The sequence below is a fragment of the Sciurus carolinensis genome, chromosome 9 (assembly GCF_902686445.1).
Source record: "Sciurus carolinensis chromosome 9, mSciCar1.2, whole genome shotgun sequence".
Classification (NCBI taxonomy): Eukaryota; Metazoa; Chordata; class Mammalia; order Rodentia; family Sciuridae; genus Sciurus; species Sciurus carolinensis.
Genome location: NC_062221.1, coordinates 135,028,601 through 135,045,725, shown reverse-complemented (window position 1 = coordinate 135,045,725; position 17,125 = coordinate 135,028,601). Strand labels below are relative to the sequence as shown.

Genomic DNA, 17,125 nt, shown 5'->3' with positions numbered 1-17,125 from the left:
TCTGCAGGTTTGTTTTTGTAAAAAGTCCCTGACACAGACATGCTTCCTGTAAGGATCTGGCTTAATATAACATCCTCACTCCCAAGGTTTGACTGAAGATGAAAGAAGGGAGCTGAGCTGAAGGAGAGAGGGCTTTCCTCTGAATTCCCCTCCAGCCGCCTTCTCTGAAGGCCTTGCTTTTCTGTAATGTTAAGTAAGTTCCCAATGACAACAATCCTTGGAATGGAAAGCTGAGAGGTCCCGTGTTTCCTAGCTCAGCGTCAACAGCTCCTGACTCTTTTCTTAGGCGAATGGGTACTCTATATTCCCTTGTGGCCATTCCCTTAAAGTCTAAACGTGGGTCCACTTTTTATCCACTTGAGTATTTTTGAGGAGTGAAATTAGATATTCTCAGAGGATGGGAAGGCATAGGTACTAGAAAAGATTCAGCCTCAAACCAGTAAGATTGCAGTGAAGGGCCCATCGTGTGGTGGCTTGAAGCAAGGAAAACCTGGGCATGGGTGTCAAGGGTGAGCCTTCTTTGATTTCGCCCTCCTCCTGCTGATGAGGGATCCTCAGCCATTGCCTGGGTGCCGCAAGCGGGGCCTGAGGGTCTGTGCTCCTGCGTGCCTGTGAGGGGAAAGGCCCTGCCTGGCTAGGCAGACCAAAGAGCATCACAGCGCCGACGTCACATGCAGGCCGCCAGGGGGACAGAAGTTTACTTCTGCTAATGGAGCCAGCTGGGGAATGGGTCCCCAAAATACCCGCTTCCTCTGCTGGGAGTAGTGGGAATCCCACGGGAATACCTTTTCCCTTCCAGAAAAGGGACAGGATTTGTTTCTGTTCTAGAAATGACCATGGCTTTGAAGTAGGTGAATACTCTCCCCAGTTTTGTCAGGTTGGGCAAATAAATATGCAAGGCTCTCAGTTAAATTCGAAGGTTTTTCTAATTGCCGAGGCCATTTTGTCAAGAATTGAAAAAAGTCGACAACTGATCATTTAGGGTATTTGAAGAAAGTTCATAGGAGACATAGGACAGAAATCACTAAATGTGGGACACGTCCAGCACGTCTAGTGAGCCCGGAATCCCTGACTTTGGAGTTACATTCTCTGGTATTATATGACTTTCACCTACATATCTGGATCCTTGGCCTTTATACTCATGTATCAATTATGTCCCCTGACCTGGTGGCCTATTCTTATAATCATATTGGGAATTAACTATCACATCCAATCAGCAGCCTCTCTTGGTCTTCTGTTTTTACACACCACCCAAATACCAATGGGACAAAGGACATTCCTGCCATCATTCTTGGGGTATCTAAATGTCCACCTTTTCTCATTTGGATTTTTTCTTGACTCATCAGATTATTTGACTGGGTAGGATGGATAGCGAATGTGATGGAAGCCAACCACCCACATGTCTGGTAGAAGGGAAGTAGGCTGGGACCGGAGGGCCAGGGCAGGAAGGCGACCTGGAAGGACTGGAGCCTCTCCTTTGCTTTTACATTAAGTATCTAGTGGAAAACCTTTGGAAAAGTGTTGAACCTGGCCCATTGGTGCTAGGAACACTAGGAAGTTGCTTCTCCTCGGGAGCCAGAAGAACGTGGCGTCTGTGTGTTGTGATGTGAGACCGAGTGACTGACTTCCCCACATGGTTGTCCTCCCCTGGTAGGAAATCTCATTGATTGACTCTTAGCCTGTGTCTCTTACACCTTTCCCACTCCTGTCCTTACTCTGAAGACAAAGATTTTGTTTCAGATTCCCTTAAAAAATAAACAACAATAAAAATAGAGATACTGACAAATAATAATGCCCCGAGAAATTAAGGAGCCCTTGTATTTTTTAAAATCCCATTATGTTTTAATCACATCATTTCATTGTGAATCCTAACTCTGGAGACCTTAGGGTTGCTCAGAAATCATGTTTGTTCTGAGAGCAGAAAAGCACTCCCAGGCCCAAAGACTGGCCTCAAGTCTCTCTGGTGGAAGACTCACTGAATTTCACAAAGGTAAATGTATATAGTTAATCACTGTGAAGTGAAACGCTGTGCTTAAGACCTTGAAGGGCAAGTCCTCCCAGGGAGAAAAGCCAGGTGCACATTAGACCTATCCAGAGTCAAGTGGCTGAAGACTGGATTTCAAGTGGACACGGCACAGGAAACTAAGACTTGAAATGCTAACACCTTTCATTAAAAATCACATCATGGTGGGCTCTGAGAGAATAGCTTCTGTTTAAAACCAGTCATTTCAACATTTTAACAGGCAAAGGAAAGTCTAGTAAGACTAAGAGCCGTGATTGGCCTCAAGTCATGGTCAAACACCGTAACAACGTACAGAACCAAGACCCAGGATGATCCTGTACTGAGCCACCACCACAAAGGCTTTCTCTTCTCTTCTCTTCTCTTCTCTTCTCTTCTCTTCTCATCTTTCTTTCCTTTCCTTTTTCTCTTTGCTTATTTCTCCCTTCAGATGTTACATGTTACTGAGGATCCAAGCGAGGGAGAATCATCTTAGAGTGGAAGGGCCACTTTAAAATGTATCTTATTCCACATTTCAACAATATTAAAACCACAGTCAGTTGAAATTAGAAATTTAATTCCAATAAAAATCAAACAAAAGAGTTGTTTACATTCATCTAGATATTCGGTCCACTAATTAATGGAAATGTTTCCCCATTAGCTAGTTATCTTAGATTTCTGGAAACTCTACCTTGTGCTATCATTTCCCCATGAGTGAAAAAGGGACCCAGGGTGTGCCTTCCCCTGCCCAGCAGTGGCTCACATCTGGCTGTGCTGCCTGGGGCCACGAGCAGTCAGCCGCCCGCCAGTGCTGTCTGCTTTGTTCCTGGAAAAAGACTCGGGTCTTGTGGATCCTACCCCTGTGCTGCTGTTGGCTCTGCAGTTTCCCAGATGGAGCGTGACGTTTTCAAACAGGCTCACCAAGAAGTCCTAATGCATTGAAAATGTTTCACAACACCAAAGGTTTGTTGGGTCAAATCTAACCCACCAGTTTGTGACTCCTTAATTGGATACTTAGCAGGAATCTGTTTCAATCTGCAGGCTGTCCAGGTATTATCAAATAAGTGGCTGCCTGAATTCCTTGTTAGCAGAACATGAGAGCTCTCTGTATGAAGTGATAATCCTCAGGTGTGTCTGCAAACAGCAGGTTTTAAGCCAGACACAACTTTAGAACTACTTATTAAGTATCATATTGTGATTTATTGACTTACATGTGTATTGCCTTTTAAGATCCACATGTGGTTTGTGTGTAGTGCAAAAGATCAGATTATCAGGTCTTCCACATCTGGCTAAAATGACATGCTAAGTGAATATACGAAGGTTTTCTGAATCTCACGCTTATGTTTAGGTACCACATACACAGTATAGGTGAACTGGCTTCCTAACTTTGATCACATTCAGATTAGTGTTGATGTGAACACTGTGAAAAGAATTTAATAGTGCAACAACAACAAAAAAGCTGTAAACGTGCCTGTGGCATTATTTCCCTGTTGATTATATTACCATGTACAATAAAAATGAATGAATATGACAGCTAAAGGGCTAATGCCTAAATACAGTAACATGTACTATTTTTAAAGAATGGAGATGTAAAGCATACTGCCATGAAATTCTCAACCAAAAAGAAAGAAAGATTAAAAAAAAAAAAAAAAACCTCCTGAATAATTCAAGACAAAATCCTCCCTCCCATGCAAGAGTCGAGATTTTTCTTCAAATCTTTACAAACTTTATCTGTATTACTCTCACGCTAGTCTTAGATTAGTTCAGTCCCAGGCTGGAGATTTTATTTACACATTTTGTGTTTTAGCAAAGACATTTGTCAATGTGGTCACATCACGGTACAACGTGCTGCCATGCAGGTGACCACCTCACAGATGATCTGAGTCCCCAGGTTCTGTGAGTTCCAATGTTGATATTCGTTCATAATGAAGAACACATGCGTATGATTGTGGAGAACTTGGTCTGAACTGAAAATATCTTCGTGGGTGACTCCTTGAGCATGCCCTAAGAGCTGGGGCATTTGTGCGTGTGTGTGTGTGTGTGTGTGTGTGTGTGTGTGTGTGTACGTGCATGTGTGGGGGGTCATGTGTGCATGCACTGTTCTCACATTCTCAGTTGTGTTCTGCTTGAGTGAATATGCAAATCTGTCTTGGTTTGAATAAAATGAGCTTTCACCTTTTGCACATTTAATCAATCCTGCACCATTTATTCTCTACCCCCAAGAAATGCAGGGCACTGGACTCCCAAATTTTGCCAGAGGCAAAGTGTTACTTCTGTCACACTGAGTTGTATTTAAACGCTGAGGGTTTTCTTTGCGTATTATGAGATTATCTAATTTTGTTCCTGCCTCAAGAGGTCATATTTTTTGGCGGGGTGCTACTGGGAATTGAACTCAGGGGTACTTACCCACTGAGCCACATCCCTGGCGCTTTTTGTATTTTATTTAGAGACAGGGTCTCACTGAGCTGCTTAGCACCTTGCTAAGTTGCGGAGGCTGGCTTTGAGCTTGAAATCCTCCTGCCTCAGCACCACCACACCCAGCTCAAGAGGGCATCTGGCTTATGAATTGCTTGCCCTCAGCCCCTCTTCTTCACAGCCCACCCACGCTCATGAACCACAACCTCTGAGCAAACATCATTATTGTCGCGAGGCTCACATTTTCTTTGTGGTACCCATCATCTTCCAGCCATGTTCTGGAGAAAAGCACAAGTCTCGAGCGCTCTCTGTTGCCCTTGGAACCTCAGTGGATAATGCTCCACAGTGCCTTTGTGGGCAAGGTACTTTAATAGGTAAGCGGTGAAATGGCTGAAAGGAATGTGGGCCAGCCTTAGTGAGCTAGAGAAAGAAAGGACGGGGCTGGAGGCCAGGGCATGGACATGCAATTTCAGAAGGTGACTTTGGAAACCAGGGCCAAGACCTTGAACTTTCACTTGCATTCACATCACTGGGGGAGCTGTGTAGATACGGATGCTGGTCCTGCAAGTTCAGCTGGGACCTGATGACCCGTGTTGTTCATAAGCCCCTAGATAATGCTGTGTGACTGTTCTGTCAATCTCATTTTTTCATAGAAAGGGGCTTCAGACATCCCAACAAAAAAGTCAGTGGAAACGACAACATCGGGACATGGACGTGTTTTTGCAATTGTTAATTCCTGCCTTGATCAGTTCAGTCTTTGAAGAATGGCGAAAATGGAACGACCGTATTTTGTGAGTATCGTCCCTCTTGGGGCATTCATTACCAGATCGTCATCATTATATATAACATAGTCTCTGGTCAAAAAGAATGCATTTGAGAGCAATAATACAAGTGAACACTGAACCACATTTCAACCCTTGACTGTAATGCCTTTGATACTCGGATGAAATAAATACCTCATGTTCTAGCTGATATTCCTGTAGAGAAATGCATTCCCTTTCAGTATCAGCATTGCTCAATGTCTGTCCATCGCGCAGGACCTCATTGCTGTTGCCCTACACCCAGTTCTTTGCAAGGCGTCCCCACTTTAGAAAACTCGAATTCTTGGAATTCACTTCCAAGGAAGCACTTCAAAAGAACCCTCTCCAGTCGGAAGCCCTTCAGGCACCAGATTTAAGGTACAGGTGGCCTGAGCACGTCCACACTGTTGGGCAGCGTGTGTCCACACATTTTCCTTCTCAGAGCAAACGTGTGTGCAGGGAGCCCGGCGTGGAGACAGCTCTGGAGGTGAGCCCGGGCGGTGCCCAGTCAGACGTTGCTCTGCTGCAACAACAGGCTTCTCAGCTCCCGATCCCTCTGGTCCTCCTGCCTGTACTTCTCCTCAAGTTTCTGCTTCTCAGAATCCGCACAGTAAAAGGTGCAATCTGGGCTCTTCCGGATCTGCTCGAACTGACTGAAATCAGCCACGTACTTGCCGTTTTTGGACAGAGAAACCACAGGCACAAACTCAAAACCCCAGTGGATCTCCTCTGGGATGTAAGATGTCCTGCTCTGGCAGACAGCACTGGTGGATTCCACAGTGGCGTTGAGGAGAACCACCAGCTCGAATTCCTTCTCCTTGAGGTTTTGGGGTGTGAGGTCCCTCAGGGGGCTGGTCTCATCCAACACGTGGTAGAATGTCATGGGCAAAATGAGAAAGGGGCTCTCAGAAGAGGAGTCCACATGGAATTTGACACTGGCCTGATTGAGGAGGATCCGCTCCCCTTCCTTGGTGACGTGGGTCTGGAGGAGCTTGCCTGAGAGCTGGCATTGGATCAGCAGGCTCTTCCTCATGTTGGCCACCTGGATCACCAGGCACAGCTTCCCGTTCTGCTTGGTGATGACCGCACAGTGGCTGAACTTGATGGTCTCCGCCCGCTTTTTGGGTCTTGCGATTTTGGCCAGGAAGGTACCTGTGATGAAGATTTCGATCAAGGTGGTGATGACCAGTTGAGCCACCAACAGGAAAATGGCATGAGGGCATTCTTCTGTGATGGAACGGACTCCATAGCCAATGGTGGTCTGGGATTCCAGGGAAAACAGAAAGGCCCCCGTGAGCGAGTCCACTTTCATGATGCAGGGGGTGTGATTGGAGAGAGACTCCCTGGGTTCTAAATCTCCGTGGATAAACGCGATGGCATAGTAGATCACTCCAAAAAGGAACCAGGTCATCACAAAGGTGGCAGCAAACAGGGTGAGCTTGTATCTCCACTTCATGTCAATGACAGTGGTCCACAAGTCCTGCAGGTACAGCAAGTAGATGCCATCCACCTTGTCGATTCTCACATTGCTGTGTCCGCTCTTGGACATGACTCGGGGTCTGCTGGCCTTGAGTCCAGCCCCTGCAGTGTGCTTCACCAGGGGGGCGCTGGACATGCTGATGTGAATGGTGTCCATTGTCAAGCTCTTGGGAGCACCTACGGAAGTGACAAAGGAAGATGTCCCATTACAGTCATGTGTAATGGGACTTCCAGAAACTAGAAATAAAGCAATCACATGAAATAACTATGATGGTGCAGTCATCACTTGGAACCAATGATAGGTCCCAGGATGCCTCATCAATGCCAAATCCCAAGGATATTCAAGTCCTTTATATAAAAGGACATAGTGTTTGTATTTAACCTATGCACATTCGCTGCAACAGTTCCAATCATCTCTGGATTACTTATAATACTGTATAATACAAATGCTATGCAAATAGTGGTGATGTTCTGTTTAGAGACTAATGACTAGAAAAGCGTCTGCACATGTTCAATAGGGACCTGATTTTTTTTTTTTTAACCAACATTTTCTATTTGTGCTTAGTCGAATCTGTAGATGCAGACCTGTGGATATGGAAGGCTGTCTGGATATTGGACCTATGTAAGAGGAGACTTGTGAAGGAAGACTAGCTGATGTGTATTGGAGCTCGTTGGTGGGACAGAGCAGAGAACCTGGGCCCTGGAGAAAAGCAGGCGTGGGTAAGACACTGATTGTAATTTATCAGCTGTATGACCAGGCAAGATATTTCAACTCTCTGGATTTCAGCTCTTCAATCTTTAAAAGACACTCTTTGGGGTGTCTGTGAGGATTAAATGAGATGGAGAGTTGTGATAACATGCTGTTCTGCATGCATCTCATGGAACACTCTGAACATTTACACTCAGCTATCATGATTTCCCATTCTAGAAAATTAAATATTTGCTGAGCATAAGTCCAGTACTGGTATAGCTAAAAGCTGCCACCTGTAAGATAGTTTTTGATGGAGTGATGGAGAATATTAGTACACATTTTTAAAACTCAAATAATAGCAATAAGTTTTTTTGATATTTTAAAATTTGTTTTAATTAGTTATACATGACAGTAAATGCATTTTGACACATTATACATAAATGGAGTGTAACTTCTCTTTCTTCTGTTTGTACATGGTGTAGAGTCACACTGGTTGTGTAGTAACATATGCACATAGGGTAATAATGTCTGATTCATTCTACTCTCCTTCCTACCCTCCTACCCCTCCCCTCCCTTCACTCCGCTGTGCCTAATCCAGAGTACCTCTATTCTTCCCTAGCGCCCCCCCCCACCCTGCCATACAACAGTGAATTAGCATCTGCATCAGAGAAAACATTCTGCCTTTGGTTTTGGGGGATTGACTTAAGATTTCATCTCACTCTAGTCAGAATGACAATGATCAAGAATACAAGCAAAATAAGTGTTGGCAAGAATGTGGGGAAAAGGGTCCACTCATACATTGATGGTGGGACTGCAAATTGGTGCAACCACTATGGAAAGCAGTATGGAGATTCCTCAGAAAGCATGGAATGGAACGACCATTTGACCCAGCTATCCCACTCCTCAGTTTATACTCAAAGAACTTAAAATCAGCATACTACAGTGACACAGTCACATCAATATATATAGCAGCTCAATTCACAATAGCTAAACTTTGGAACCAACCTAGGTGTCCTTCAACAGATGAATGGATACAGAAAACATGGTATATATACACAGCAGAATATTACTCAGCCTTAAAAGAATAAAATTATGGTATTTGCAGGTAAATCAATGGAGCTGGAGAATATCATGCTAAGTGTAATAAATTTTTAAACCTATCATATGTCTCACATTCTTTGTAACAATTTTCCTCTCTGACCCAATGAAAATTTTGAATTCATGAACTCTCTTAGTTCTTGATGACATTGGAAAAATTCAATTATTAAACAACCAAAAACATATTTATAGCAGATTCTGCCATACTTTTTAGTTGTAAGTAGAACCAGCATGAGAAATTTATTTTAAAGAGCATTTGCGAACATAGGTAAGCGTGGGCATCTGACATTGTATCAGAAACACCTACCTGGAAGCTGCACCGGCCCCCACGTTCAGCCCCAGGGACACTCTGCTCTGTGCCAACAGCCGGGAGTAAGCCGTCTGGGCACAGCCTCCTACATGGTACCTGCCTGGTGACTGAGATGAAGGGCTTCAACAGTCCTTGAAAAAGTTAACGTGTGATTACAGGATAACTTGACGTGGTTGCCAGGGTTTTTTCCACCTTACCGGTATTTTAAGAATTGGAAAAAAAATCCCTCTTTAAAAAGGAACAGATACCCTGCAGTGGTTTATGATTCATGCAATAATGTTTTCTGTTAGAGGGGCATTATTCCAATAAAATTTTGAAAATAATCTTCCAGGCAGTCCCCTTCAAGGAAATGGAAACTGGGTCCACCTGGGTCCATACCTGTTCAGGATGCAGGGGACCAGCTGGGCATTTCAATTTTCCTGTTACTTTATTAAGGGTGCGTCATTTACTAAATGCCCCCTTGAAGTGACTTTTCTTTTCTTGGAAATCCACGTTATCGCTTCCATTGCAGAGAAGCGCTCTAAGTCACTCAGAATTCCTTTTACTCGTTGAAGCCTGCCCAGCCTCCTCGGGATGCGGGTATAAGGGAAGAACAGGATGTGAATGATGAGCATGGCCCTTCCCTTTCGCACGCTGGGCCACACTTGTGGGTGTAGGGAGGGGAAGTGAGCCCAGTGGAGCTTAGGAGAGGATGCGCTGTGCCCACGTGACCAAATACAGAGGAGAGCCCACAATGTGGGTTCTGCCAAAGACAAGCACAGCTTACGCACAAGTAGCTGCACGCACTTCAACAAAGAAAGGAGACTGCTGGGCAAGTGGATGCCATTCAACCTACTGAAATAAAAACAGGCTTAAGTTCTCAAGTGTGAGTGTGACACCAGCGTCCTGTGGCCACAAATGAAGTTCCCGGCTCAGCCCGCTGGCAGCTTCTGGGAAACCTGGCCCTGTTTCTAGGAAGGCAGGGCCCTGGGGCTCTGGCCCAACCTCTCCTCCAAGGGGCAATGGGCCAGGCTTGGGGCAGGCATCCTGTGCCTCTGCTGGGAGCTCTGGGGCTGATGACCTCCACATGCCTCCTCTTGGGGCTGGTGGATGTAGATCACAGAGCAAGACCTATGGCCTCTGCATGTACTGGGTCCCCTTTTCTCCATGGAAAAGAGAGCAGCTGGTGGACATGAGCTGGGGGCTGCCCCACCTCCATCTCTCCTCCCCTGAGTGCCCTCTGCCCTCAGACCGTTTACTACCTGGTCACTCACTTGGCAGGTCACAGGGAGTCTTCTTCAGGGCAGGTGGTGCGTCCTCGTTCCCCGTCACCCACCTGGCTACCATGGGACTCTGCTACTGCCTGAAAGAAAGAGTGACACGTGGTGTTCACAGGTGGCTGCTCAGAGCACCCAGCCAAGCAAGCCCCTGACGGTTCCCTGAGGGCTACAGCCCTGGCGTGTACCTTCCACTCCCTGGTCATCTGGCATCGTGCCCAGACCAGGGCAAAGGCTCCAGGAAAGTTGGAAGAATGAAGCCGAAGCCACCCCCACCGCCCTTGCTGCAGAATCCCGGCCTGGAGAGCGCGGGGGACAAACACGCTGCAAGGACAGGGTTAACACACCCATTGAGGCCCCCGGAGCTGACCCGTGCTTGGGAGGCAGGAAGGGGAAGTGCAGAGGAAGTAAACAGTGAGCACTGGAAGGAAGGGTCTAGAATAGTTCACCGCCTGTGGATACGCATTGCAACGGTTGAGTCATAGAGCATCCGAGTGGAAAGACCGTCAAAGCCATCCCCTCGGACACATGCTGCACCTTGGAGGAGAGGGAGGCCTTGCAGCTGGGTGCTGGCAGGAGGAAGGCGGCCCAGAGGCTCTGGAAGCTAAGCCTGAGTTCTTGTCAGTACACACAACACCCCCCGGCCTCCCGTTACCCTTCACCGCTCCAAATCTAAGAGGCTCTTGTGCAGCCTACTTCTTCCTCATCCACCCATCTCCCTATCTGCTACCTACCTACCTATCCATGTCATCTATCTATCGTCTATCTATCATCTGCTTACCTCCCTATCTCTATTTTAACTAATTCCAGTTATCAAGCTATCTGTTATCTGTCCATTTATCCTCCATCTAGCTATCATCTCTATCTTTTATCTTTATCATCTATATTCAGTCTTTCAAACCGTGTGTTTATTGATTATCACCCATCATCTTTCAAACCACCTATTTATCATCTATGCGTCCTGCATCTTCCTCCCGATCTCCTGCTGTCTCTCTACCACCTGCCCATCCACACCCGCAGCTTTTACCTGTCTCACTCAGGCACACACACCTCAACCTTATTTCTGATCTGCCATTAACTTGCAGTAATTACTGTTGTAGAGTCAAACTGCTCCCAATTCACCCCCAATTACCAGCCGGTGTGGCTTCTCTGGGCTGAACCCAGTGTGGTCACAGGGTGCTTGCTAAACTCGGTTCCCTGCCAGAGTCTCCTCTGCATCCATCACCTTCATCAGTTCCCGTCCTTACATTTACATATTGATATACGCTCTTACAGTTAATAGTATTTTATGCTGCAGCATCCTTCTTTCAAGACATCTACTTCTTTGTAGACACACACTTGTATTCATATGCTTTTATGTTACTGCCTTGGACTTTCCTCCCTCAGTGATTCTGCACCCCACCTGTTTAATCCTCTGAAATGTTGAAAGACAATAATAGTTTTCCAAAACTTCATGCCGGGAAGAATGACAGAAGAATATTCTCTTCTAATTCCCCCTCTCTTAATCCTCTGGAAAAACAATATTCCAGTACGAACCACAAGAAATTTTCTTTAGTCTCTGGACGTAATATTCATTTCTCTGGCTTTTGTTATGTTGTTTCAACCTGTGGGCTGGGATTTCAGTTCTCAGATTGGCAATATCATTATTGACATGAAGTCCCTGGAACTTTTGAATGGAGGGGGCAATAGTACCCTTTCCTACTTCAAGTCAATAAAATGCACTTGCGTGAAGTGTATTTTATTTATTTATTTGGCACAGCATTTGTTTTCTAGAGATAAAAGAAAGAAAACAAACCCATTTTTGAAATGAAACTGAATAGCGGGCACATCAGAAAAGTTGTACAAACAATGTTGGAAGAGCTCCGCTTTCTGGGTTGGGGCAGAACATTGGGGGGGGGGACGGAACAGGAGTCCCCATCACATTTTCATGGAAGAACAAAATTCTATCAAAAAGAGAGGCTCTTGTCAGAATGGAGGATCAAAGACAATATTCTGGAAGACAATATTCTGCCAGAAAGAACACCCACCAGAGGCCAGAGAGCTAGTGACCAAGCAGAAGAAATACAGAAGCCAGTAACATGCAGGAAGAGCATCAGAACACAGCCAGCAGGGGCCCACAGGGAAGGATGCAGATAAGCCAAAGAACAGTGATCAAAATAACCAGGAAAGATTTAGATGAGCAACAACCGTAACGAGGGTCAGCTCAACAGCAAGAATCATGACAAATAGACCAGAGGCTGCCACCTGCCAACAGGCACTTTCCATAGGTGCACGGACCCTCACTGCAACCCTGCCAGGTGAGCACCAGCAACCCCCGACCAGGACGGCCAGGCCCAGGGAGGGCAGTGACTCACCCCGGCCCCAGCCCTAGGCACGCGGCAGTCACGCACCTCCACAGGGGCTCCTGGGCCAGCCCCTCCTCTGCCCTGCCAGAAGCCTCAAGGCTCCCCTGCATGGCAACAAACGGAGGCTGAGAGCCTCATGCGGCAGGTGGAGGTGCAGCCCGAGGACCTGGCTGTCCCACAAGCTCCCGGTGACATGGCTACTCGTCCGGGACACACTCTGGGAGCCACCACACTCTGATGCAGGGTTTCCCCTGGGGAGAAGCCTTGTCCCCTCCCTGATCTCAGCATCCTGAAAGAGCACTGCTGCTTACTGGCACCTGCAATACCTGCTGATGGTCTCCAGGAACGTCCAGCTCTGTTCTCACAAACGAAGACCACGGTTCCCCAGGCCCAAGGTTAGGTGCGGATTTTTTAAAGCAAGGGCGTATGGAGAATCTGATCAAAACTGCAGCATATCATTCATACTCACTACATAAACCTTATACAAATATTATGCTAGGGCATATATAAATATGACACTATTTTTATTTTATGTTAAAATGTATTATAACACAAATAATTCTAGTTAAAATTAAGTGCAGAAAGATCCCTAATTCCCACAACAGCTTTGACCTATCACTTCTGCTAACCTCCCCTGTTTATTTAATACCCCTTTTTTCTAAGTCTCAAGAGTAGCATCCTCCACCTGTCAAGTGGATGAGTTCTTAGGAAGAGAAAAATCAGTTTCAGAATGATTTTTTCCCCTCCTAGTGAGCACAACATTGAGAACTTCTCAAAACTTAGAGTCCCATATCAATCAAATTTTGGAAGTTTTCAATTTCTGCATCCCCTAGGTAACATCCATTCTGTGTTCCCTGGTAGACACAAAGAATATTATATTATTATACATAATATATTACATATTATATTACATAATATATTACATATTATATTATTATATATATATGAAACATATATATGTGAATTTTATATATAATTTATATTTATTTTTTCACTTATGGAAACAATGTAGGGGCAGTGGCTCCCCAAACTGCAGTTTTCATACAGTCTCAAGCAACCTCATTGCAGGAGAGGGTCTGAAGGAATAACATTGGAATCCAGTTGTCGCTTTGTTCTTCCAGACTAAAACAGAATGTGGAAGACTTTTACGCTCTAAGAAAACATGGTTTCTCATTTGCTTAAAAGGCTTTCTTTACATGTCAAGTGTTTTCTGACACATTGATATTTTTAAAAAAATATTTTTTTAGTTGTCGATGAATCTTTATTTTGTTCATTTATTTATATGAGGTGCTGAAAATTGGACCCAGTGCCACACACGTGTGAGGCAAGAGCTCTACCACTGAGCCACAACCCCAGCCCCAACAAATTGATTTTTTTGATGGTCTCTCTCTTTGTCTATAAACCCAAAATACTTGGATTAAATTTCACTTTAAGTATACACAGGTTTAAATATTAAAAGAAAAAAATGCTTGACAAGAATCTACATGGGGTTCACTGAGCTCAGTTTTCAAAGTAATTGAAAATAAAACCAGTGAGGCTTAACTCTTCTTGGGATCCCATGACAGGTCACAGAGACACATGTGCAGGGACCTTTGGCTTTGGCCACGTGCCAGATCCTTCCCTGCCCTCCAAAGCCATCCACAATTCTCTTCAGAAGCTGGTCTGACATGTCTGAATCCATTTTCTGACTTCATCAGTGCCAGATGAGGGTACGAATGGCTTTGCCCAGATAGTCTCAGAAATGGACATGTTCCTTTAAAGACAACTAAAGGACAAAAGGCAACTCAGCAGATCCAGTGGGCAATCCTTTGGTTTGTATCTCCTGGGGAGCTTACATTTACCTTCTGCAAACTCACTTTTTCCCACAAGCCACTGAGGACAGTTGGAAAGAATGTCAGCTCTGTGGAGCTGTGGAATTGCTCCTACTTCTCCATGAGAAACATAAGGATGGGAGGGGAAGGGTGAGCAGAGATTCTGCACATTTGCAAGCTCCAGCCCAGTGACCTGTACCTCAGAACGTGAACGCAGGACTTTACAGGTGGAGCTGGGGCAGTCTGGGGTTGTTGTGGGTGACCGCAGGTTGCTTCCAGGTGCTTGCTGTACCTCTGATGGAGCCTTCTGTAGAGCATCCTTCCCTGGGCCTGGCCCTGCAGGGGAGTGTGTTTCGACTTCCTGTATCAGGGGTGGCCATGATTTTGCCCTGGCCAGTGGTGTGTGAGTGAGTGGCCAGGACTCAACCTGCACCCGAGCAGAGACACTGGTCTCCTAATCAGGTCTGCCATTGCTCTTGGGTAGGTCTCCAGATGGGCTGTCCTAGGATGAGATACCTGGAGCCACAGCCAATTTGCAAACAGGTTGGTAAAGGTTCTTGCTGCAGTAAGCTACAGAGATCTTGGGGTTGTTTGTTACAGAGGCAAAACCTAGGGCAAACCTGTCCACAGAGGCGTCCTTAATTCCATGCTTAAAAAGCTGGATTACATTCCTGTCCTAAAAGGTATTGCATTTAAAGGAAAAACACAACATCCTGAAATACACCTAATGCAAACTCCAAATGTTGGTCTATGATGAGACACTGAATAGAGAAAGAATCCAAATTCATCAGAATTCCAACTAGAAGAAAGATTTGCCTAATCCCTAAGGACAGCATAGGCAAAGTGGCTGATTCTTCTTATTACGTTGCTTCTAAGTCAATATTAATCCATCACAACAAGACAAGCTTTCAGGAGCATTATAGGGGAATCCTATCCTGCATTCTAATCTTTTGTGGTGCAAGAAACCTCTGATGGCCTCCTGACAGTCTTTTCATAGACACACTGTTCTGGGGGCCACTATATTTATATTATTGTCAGTTTTTGATTGTCAAAGGCCAATCAAAAAAGGCACTTTTCAAAGCAATGAAGGACATTTTCTAAAATTCAATCTCTCATTTTACTTAATGAAGAAATACTCTTTTCTATTTTCTAAATGAGGAAACCCAACTTAGAAAGATTCATTTGCGCATGCACATGAGGCTAATACCTGGAGGACTTGTCAGCAGACCATATCTGGCTGCTTCCATAACTGTGCTCCTATCTGCACCCCATCACAACCCATTCACCAAGGGCATCTCGTCTCGTGGTGCGGTGAGATGAGGCGTAAAATATGCCCATGCTCTCACCGTGGGTTTGCATCCAGTTGTGGAATAAATAGCTATAATTGACTCATTGCTGAGCTTATGCCAGGCCTTCATAAGGCATTATATATTTTAATTCTCACATGGACTCTGAAATAGGTGTTATTTCTGTATTTCAGATAAGGACAGTGATAGGCACAGGGTCCTTTTGAGTAAGTTGACCCTGCCTCTGCTCTAACACTGATTCTGGAGCTTCTGTGAGCATCGGAATCACCTAGAGGGCTTGGTAAGCAGGTATATGTCTGGGCCTCTGCACAGAGTCCCTGGTGCAGCAGCACTGGGGTGGAGCCCAAGGAGCTGCAGGTCTAAGTTTCCAGGTGGCACTGATGTTGTCTATCCTGAGACCACCCTTTGAGAATCGTGGGCCACTTGATTCCTTGCTTATGGGATTACAGAGTACCCAAGAAAATGAACAAGTACGTGGCAAAGTGTCTATGGTGTGGAGGGGAAGGGAGTCAATGGCATTAAATGCAGGAGTATGGAGCTTCTGGGTGGGAGCCTCAGTTATCCATGAGGCGTTTCTAGGCAGTAGAAGTTCAGGTGTACTGTCTTAGAAAAAAATGGAGAGGAATGGGCCATTAGTTGAACATTGCCCCTGGTGTCTTCCTTGGGTGACGGCATCACCCTGGGCACGCGCCGGCCGAGAATACTGGAGGAACCAGAGAGAGCCTGGATTTCTGGGGTCCTCTCACTCAAGTGTGTGGTCCAGGCAGAACACAATTAAAGGGATTGTGGTCAAATGATTTTGGAAAGCTTTGCCTACCGAACCCCCAAACACCCCATTGTTTCCACCCTTTGGAGATTCAGTTGCACATTTGTATATTATCAGATGTAAGAAGTCCTATAGTTAAGGAACCCACCTAACTACAGAGAGATGTGCCCTTGATCTGACATTGGGAGACACTTTGGGGAATAGTGATCTGGTCTTAACTTTATATCCGCAGAGAAGGAAGATTCAAAAGCTTGGGTGATTTGTTCAAGGTGACTGAGACAGTAACAGAGTTAGGGCTGCAAATAAGCTTTGTGGTTCTCAGTCTTTTCCATGGGCAGTTCTCTCTCTTTGTTGTCCTGGAATACCCTGAGATGAGCTGTCCACCTGACTGGATACTGAAGATAGAATAGCACTGAAGATTCCTCCCCTCCCCCCACCAACTGCAGCACCAGCCTCATTTGGAAGAACTCTTAGAAATATAGATTCTCAGGTCCCACACCTGAGTTTCGAAACCAGAGTTTCTGGAATTGCTTCCCTAGAAACTGTGTCTTAAAAAGAACTTCATTTCCCAAAGGAGTACATGGTAAGAGTTTGCAGTGATGGCTTGGTAAGTTGGAGAGTTTTCTTTCATCCCATTATTCGTTGGAAAAGCATTGGGTATTGCTTTAAAGACAGATCCCACATTTCTCCTTGCATGTGAGCATCTAATGATCCAATTGGCCTCTGTGGTCAAATATTTAGCCTTTTTCTATGTTTCCATTCCATTATTATTGTTTCAAATTCCATAAGTACTAAAAAAAATCATTTTCCATTCCCAAATGTGGTTTGCATACTTATACCCTTCACTC

The 17,125-nt window shown here is 45.3% G+C and overlaps 1 protein-coding gene across 6 annotated transcripts in view; it reads right to left on the bottom strand.

Moving 5' to 3' along the window:
• Positions 1 to 4,964: 4,964 nt before the first annotated feature.
• Kcnj15 (potassium inwardly rectifying channel subfamily J member 15) overlaps positions 4,965 to 17,125 on the bottom strand; it is a 42,857-nt gene continuing 30,696 nt past the window's right edge. For 3 of the 6 annotated variants that reach the window (XM_047565026.1, XM_047565023.1, XM_047565024.1), the window contains 2 exons: positions 10,046 to 10,134; positions 4,965 to 6,870 (listed from right to left, as the gene is read on the bottom strand). In XM_047565026.1, the coding sequence (XP_047420982.1) occupies positions 5,723 to 6,870; positions 10,046 to 10,118 (1,221 nt within the window). In that variant the 5' untranslated portion in view covers positions 10,119 to 10,134 and the 3' untranslated portion in view covers positions 4,965 to 5,722. Of the gene's footprint in view, positions 6,871 to 10,033; positions 10,135 to 10,236; positions 10,783 to 17,125 lie in introns of those variants that run through there. The other 3 variants (XM_047565027.1, XM_047565029.1, XM_047565028.1) reach the window with 3 other exon arrangements.